The following is a 7,184-nucleotide window of genomic DNA, read 5'->3' as shown; positions in this document are numbered from 1 at the left end:
GCCATTTAAAAAGCTATGAGTATGTGCACGACCTCCAAAAAGGGAACAAGCAGCCTTGAGAAGAACAGACTCTACTCAATGAAGGAAGCCACCTGGCAGGACAAGATACCGACAACATGTAAGGGCTGCACTCACATCACATAACCACTCTTGCACAACACAATTTGTAACCATATATAGTAATTTCTCTTAGTTAACACAGCAACATGCTTTATGAATATTCATGTGTGTAAACAATAAAAAAAAAAACTGCAGAAGGAAGGAAGTTGAAGTGGGCTGGAGACAACTGCTTCCCTCTCGCGAGTGAAAACTTAAGCTCTGTGTGACCTCGTTCCTGAGTGAGTTTCTGTTTATTCAGCAGTATCAGGGGTAAAACTCTGACAATGGTCAACAGTACTGAACGCGGCACTGAGGTTTAGCAGGACAAGCACAGAGATGAGTCCACTGTCAGCGACCATAAGAAGATCATTTGCAACCGTCAATAAAGCTGTTTCTGTGCTGTAATGAGCTCTGAAACCTGACTGAAACTCTTCAAATAAACCATTCTTCTGCAGATGATCTGTTAGCTGTTTAACAACTGTCCACATGGCACAAGCAGTAGTCTGACATAAGACCCTAATCCCAAAACCTCAGTGGGTCTGCCTCGGCAAGCAGGGATCAGGGAATGATGCTAACTGTATTACATAGCTATATTGTCATTGTCTATGGCTACTCATTAAGAAAAGGTTTGTAAGGCACATTGGGGAGCGATGTGAACTATTGGTCATATATGCTCATCAACCACTTGTTAGGTATAGAAAAACTGAACTAAACTGAGATGTAAAATTAAAATGAAGTATTCCAAGTTGAACAATACTATTTACAGCATAGACAAGATATTACAGGTAAAAAACAGTTCATGAGCCATAAGGACGAGTTTTAAAGTTTAATCCACCACAGGTGATTTTTCCTCCACGCCCACAATGAACCATTTATTAGATAGAGCTGTTCAGTGTGGGTGTCGAGAAAAATGATAAGTGTTAGCAATAATGAAACAAAGACACGAGAGGCTGAGAGAAAGATACTGTCAAATGTTTAATCCATTCAGTACAGGCTGTTTATCTCAGTGCAAGTGCCAAAAACAACAATATGAAGCCGTGTTTGGTTTATGTACACATGTGATGTTTGGTCGTGAGAAGCAGAGCGGTTCGAAGACAACAAACTGAAAACAATCGAACAAACAGCAGCAGAGAAACAAAAATAAACTGGACCCTTGGACAGACCGACTGAAAGGTAACACAGAGAGACAACCGTCGTTTTTCTTCATTTCAATCACCCACAAACACAAGTCAATGAGCAAAATTAATGGTATATATATTTATATTTATATATCTAAAGTGCATTACGGTACAAAAATATAGAAGGTCAGCAGCACCTTGATACATTTACCAAATAAATACACCATTCAGACAAAATAAATTAATGCAAAAAACTGAACATAATTGGAATTTAAAAAAGGGAAAAGCAAGGATTCACAAAGAGTAAAATCTGTCGCCCTGCGGAGCGTCAATAAGGTTTATTTTCTTATCATATTCTGCTATCTACTCTGCTATATTTAGAATATTTACACATAATAAATATTTTCCAATTTCTTTCCAAACAATCACAGTTACAGAGTCTGTAATGTGAGCATTTAGGAGTCCACTCCAACCGTCCGAAGGTTTCTGCAACACAGAGACGGAGAAAAACAGGTGAATCAGGGTGAATTACAGAGCTCTAACTGTCCGCCCTATTTTTCAGACATCATCATCTCAGCTCCACAACACTGACACAGCACAGAGTCAGTGCACTGCTGCACTCTGCAGTATCTGCGGCTGTAATGCGGCACACGCGTGTTCTGAAAACTCTCTAATCATGTGATCATGTTCTGAAAACCAGGTCAGCTGTTTGGACTCACCTTCGTCAGAGACTGACGGCGTTTTAATGCAGCGCCCTCTGGAGGCCGAGCAGAGACCTCCACTCCAGGTGGAGTCCGCTACCCAGTTCATCCTCCAGCCTCCACCCCAAAGAGCGTGCCCTCCTCTTCCTCTTTTCCCCTTCCCTCCTCTTCCCAGCCCTCGATTTCTTCTTCTTTTTGCCCGACACTTTATTCACGCCGTCTTTGTATGTCTGCGACTTGTTGGTCTCCTGTGGCAGGTTGGTGCCCTCCTCCTCCTCCAGCCGGAAGCTGATGGGGAGGTTCTTGGTGCCTCCGGGGGGTTTGGAGTGCAGGGTGCTGCCGGTGGTGCTGAGGTTGATTCCCAGGCCGCCCCCCGGCATCCCGACTCCGGCGTCGCTGCTGCTCCCGCCTCCCCCTGTGGTCCGCATGGGGAGGTCACGGATCTCTGCCGTGTGGACTTCGTCCAAAAGCGCCTTCAGGAGTAAAACACGCTCATGTTCCATCATCATCCGGCCTTTGTCGTGCATCAGCTGAGCGTGACTCACCGAGCGTTTCCTGAACAGAAGAAAGAAAGAAGGTTTGTTTACATGAAGCTTTTCAATCAAACAAAAACAACAACAACGCCCTTTTAAATGTTTCAGAGCTCATGTCTGCAGGTTTCTCCTTAAATAAAAACACCCTGTGACTCTTGCTGGAATCAAAAGTGTTACCATCTACACCACAGGAAGCACTTCAAACTGAACCATGCAAAATAAAATAATATTTTTATTGTTGAAAAATTTGGTCTAATATTTGTTTTTACAGGCTTATTGACGAAGCTAAACACATGTGCATTATTTTGGGTTGCTCCCTGTTGTCCACATACTTTTGGCATTTTAGTGTTGACCTGACTGACCAGCAGAGGGCAGCACAGGCAAACAGTTTGAAATGGAGCAGCCGGAGAAACTGTATCCTTCTCCTTTATAAATTCGACGGCATTTCTTGAACACAGGTTTCGCTGCTGTCTTTCCTCTCCAGTTGTTTTTGGACAGCGCTGTTGCATCCATGCAGAGAAATGACCTGATTCATCAAACCACAGCCGTGCCGTTGCTTTCCAAGCCTTCTAAAAGTGATACAGAAGATCCCCGCCCTGCGAGGAGGTCCAGGAGGGTTTTCTCTCCTTTTAGATGAACATGAGCGCAGCCAACGCTTTCACTCTTCATCAGCGTGAATGTTAACCGGCACATTCGTGGCACTCAGACCCTTGAGGGATTACAAAAACTGCTGCCACAAACACTTCGTGCCAATTAAATGTGGTGGAGGAAAAAGAAAAAAAAAGCTGCTGTGATTCTGAAATGAAGCTGCACATTCCTCCACACTGAAAAAGTGAGTCATAATAAATCTATCGACTCTGATTTTAGCTGAAAACCCATCGGAGGAGTTCAGTCAGCAATAACACCATGAGCGTTACGATCGTTTAGTGTCAACTGCAGCAGCGCCACAGTTAAAACTCCACAGTTTGAAGAACGAAGGCCTAAAAAATGAAGCTGGAGTTCCTCTGACGTCCAGCAGAGGCTCCAGCAGTGAGTTTACAGCCTGACACGGTGTGTCTGTGGATAATTTCCTCCTTCATAACACCTGTACCAGGGAGCACATATTTAAAACTCACCCGTTTAACTCAGCTTTCATCTTAAAGCAGCTTAAGCTTAAAATTTGATCCATCTTATTTTTTTAACAAGCAGTTTCATGCTGGTTTAATCAAACCACCAACATGCTGAATCCAAGCAGAGCCTACACAATTTCACCTCCACAACATTAGTTAAGTTTCTCTCCTAAAGTTCATCCACTTTTTTCAAGACGAATCACAGTGATGGCAGGCTGCTGTGACGCAACACGGGGTAACAGCTGATTTAGGTTTTGAAGTTGACTGACACCATCGTCAGGATTTATGCTTTCCATGGTGCGTAAGGGTAGATGGACCTGTTTCCTCAGCTGATCATCATACCACTCGAAGACACACACACACACACACACACACACACACACACACACACACACACACACACACACACACACACACACACACACACACACATTCATGCAGCGCTTTTATCTATGACTCTTGCTTTCTCTTGTTTTGCCCCTCAGGTTTTTGACCTCACATCCACTGCAGCATCTCCTGTGAGCTCCATGCAGGGCTATGCTGACACGTGTGAGTCCTTATACTGAGGCTATGATAATTACTCTTCATACTGATGCACTGACTTGTATTCTCTCACTGATTCAAAAACTCTGGCAAAGAATCTGTTACAGCAACGTAGAGTTAGAGTTACACGGTGACGCAGGTTAGGTTACCTGCGGTCTCAGTTCGAGGATGGATCCCCTGTTACAGCACAGAGGTATAATCTCAAAAATGCTGAAACTTGTTAAGTTTTACAAATCAAAGATCTACAAAGCTGTGAGGGATTCAGGCTTCGCCGCAATGTTGCTTTACTGCGAGTCTCTGAGACTAACAGAGCAGCGGACACAGGTCGAAGGCTGCACACTGCTGAGCGCCAACGCCGCCCAGACACTTCAGGTGTGTGAGCACACAAACAGCTTTAGCAGGAGATACCGGAGGTTCCCGTGATGCCCTCCTCCACCCCCTGCTTCATACAGCAAACTGAGTAAGTGAAGCCTGATGACTGAGCTGCCGCTTCTCATTCAGCTTTTCCTGCTGAATAATAAAAATATCCAGAGCAGAACACACAGGCGGCCTCAACAGCAGCTTGTGTTTATATATGCATACAGATATTTCCTGTAAATCGCCGCCTTTGAAAGCCGATCTGGTTCTGTTTTACCTTTAATAACAGTCACATCAAACACTCCACAGAGAGGAGGAGGAGCGGGAAAACAGGCCGGGACATCCTGCAGTGGCAGCGTTCCAGCGCCCCCCGTCCTCAGCCTGCCGGCTCTTAATTGTTTCTCTCTGTGGGAGACGAGTGAAAGACGAGTGTTTCCTAAAGGCAGCGGCGAGTGGTTAGAGATGATTCACGGCCCTGATGGCTGACAGTACCGGGCGGCTCTGATTCTGATGAATGTTTCTGATGTTACGGCCCCTTTTAAAAGAAATTTACAACTTTTTTTTGTCCGGCAAACAAAACACTAGAATTATTCCTGCATTAGCCCAAAACAACCACACCACAAGACACCCAGAAAAAAAATGAAGAATACCACAAAATCCTGACAGTCATTGTTATTATTATTATTATCATTATTTTTATTATTATGATTGTTATTGGCTCCAGATTTAAAGGGACTTTTTTAAATCACTCGCTGCAGATTTTAACTAAAACTTTCACCACTAGGGGGCAGCGCTAGCTGAGACATGTGCTCCCTTTTTAGTCGCGCTCTGGCTTCACCAATAGTTTTTGCTTTTACTCGGTGACCAATTTAACAGTTAAAGTTTAAATTTAATCACGGCGCCATCTCCTGATTCAAAACAGTATTACAAGAAAGAAAAGCTCCGGTTTGACTTTGTTAATATCTCTAAAATCAACAAATGCTTTGGACATAAAGTCAGTGCAGTCGAGAGGTCATTATGTTGACCCGGTGATGTAAAAACAAAATAGTATTAAGTTTTAAAAATTTGAAATACCTTTAAACAAATTAATGTGCAATCATTCATTTGTTAACGTGTAACTCCTTAACAGAAAAAATGAGACCTATCTTTCATAAAACTGCTTCATGAATACCAAAAGTTCACGTTTGACAGCCTGAGAAGCACAAATTAAAAATGAAAAACCATGAAAATTTTTTTTTTTTTTCTGTGAAGGTTCTCAGTCATCCAGGTCATCGTAGTCAAAGGAGCTTGCAAAGAAAACCGTCTGCACTTATTTTTTTAATATTAAAGAAAACATACTGAACTACAATTGAGTCTACGGAAAACAGGGTCAGAGGTCAATAGCTCCCACCGCTGGCTGATTTTTGATCCCTTCACTGCGCTCTTGTTTTTCTTTCCACCCAGGTAGCGTGAACCCCGTCCCCCCAAAAATCCCATTAGGTACATATCACACACGGCAAGGGAAACGTCTGGAGTCCGTTAAGGAAAACCCGGAGCTCTGAATCACTCCGCTCTCCTCCTCCTCCTTCAGCGTCGGCTCAGAGCATCCTCCCAACGCTTACATCCAAAAACCATCTCAGCGATATGATCTTTCCAAAGTGGAAAAAAAGCTCCTGAAGTGTGTTTAAAATTCTGACCGAGCAGCGTGAAGGAGCATTTATTCTGCTTGGCATCAAACAGCTGAGCAGGTTTGGTTTGGTCCCAAGCCGAGCCGAACATCAGCATTATTCATCCAACTCACTCCCAAACAGCGAGGGAGGTCGGAGGGGTTTATCGCACCGAGATGGTCTCTGCTCTGGGTAAACATACAGGTGGGCGAAGGCTAACTAAACACAAACGAGCACATTTTCCAGCCTGCAGCTCACCCACCATGATGAGGCGAGCTGCTGGACACACATGAAAAGACTCAAAAATGAAATCCAGACTTACATTCTGCTGCTCAGGGCATCAATCGGCCGTCCAAAGTGCGGCACCGGAGAGCAGAGCAAGAAGACAGCAAAGCACCACTGCTGCAGGACCGTCCTGGAGAAGAACATTATTTCTGCAAAGAGAAGAAACAAGAAAGTCATCTCTCTTATTTCACCAAACAGTAGTTTAACCCAAACACGAGAAGAAAAGTTCACAGGAAACTTACATTCCCACAGCAGCACAGAAACAGAAAACACAGAAAACGAGTCCTTTCTCAAACTGTCTCAGGAGAAAATCCAGGTGATGACACCTTTAGGGGGGAAAAGCAATCCCAACAAGCCAAAACTCATCCAGCAGCTCCTCTTTGGTTTGTTCCCAGTTTAAAGCCTCCTCATAGAGTGAGCAGGGAGGTCATCCAGCTGCAGCTACAGCGGTTAAAGGTGAACCCGACTGCAGTGCTGCAGGTCGCTCTGATGGGAGCATTTGTTGCATGCTGCCTGAGAGCTGCTGCAGGTCAGAGACGGGAAAGGGGAGGACTTGTTAACAGAGAGGAGGACCTCCTCACGCCTCCTTCAGGGAGGGGAGCAGAGGAGGAAACATGGCAGGAAGGTGGCGCTCAAGCAGCAACAAAAGCAAGAACCACAGCTGTATCTACGGAGGTCAGTTAGTGCCAACAGCACAGAGTCTGAGGCCACAGACGGCAGCACATACTTACTAAAGTCAGTCATTCCTGCAGCTGCATGTCAGCCTTTCACACTGTCACTGCACAGTTATCAA

At 44.5% G+C, this 7,184-nt stretch overlaps 1 protein-coding gene across 1 annotated transcript; it reads right to left on the bottom strand.

The window, feature by feature from the left end:
• Window positions 1–1,959: 1,959 nt before the first annotated feature.
• pthlha (parathyroid hormone-like hormone a) lies at window positions 1,960–6,535 on the bottom strand. Its single transcript, XM_085376353.1, has 2 exons — window positions 6,429–6,535; window positions 1,960–2,473 (listed from the first exon to the last, which is right to left on the bottom strand). The coding sequence occupies exons 1-2, from the start codon at window positions 6,533–6,535 to the stop codon at window positions 1,960–1,962; spliced, it is 621 nt and encodes a 206-aa protein (XP_085232479.1).
• Window positions 6,536–7,184: the final 649 nt, after the last annotated feature.

The sequence above is a fragment of the Diplotaxodon limnothrissa genome, linkage group LG17 (assembly GCF_057381915.1).
Source record: "Diplotaxodon limnothrissa isolate DT_005_m linkage group LG17, D_limnothrissa_male_GT1.1, whole genome shotgun sequence".
Lineage (NCBI taxonomy): Eukaryota > Metazoa > Chordata > Actinopteri > Cichliformes > Cichlidae > Diplotaxodon > Diplotaxodon limnothrissa.
Note: the sequence above shows the minus strand (reverse complement) of the source record. Positions and strands in the feature narration are given on the sequence as shown.

Excerpts from the sequence above, each read along its gene's own strand:
- pthlha (XM_085376353.1), bottom strand. The coding sequence starts at position 6,535 with ATGTTCTTCTCCAGGACGGTCCTGCAGCAGTGGTGCTTTGCTGTCTTC. Across the intron at positions 2,474-6,428 it reads GATGCCCTGAGCAGCAGAAT|GAAACGCTCGGTGAGTCACG; the intron begins GTAAGTCTGGAT and ends TCTTCTGTTCAG.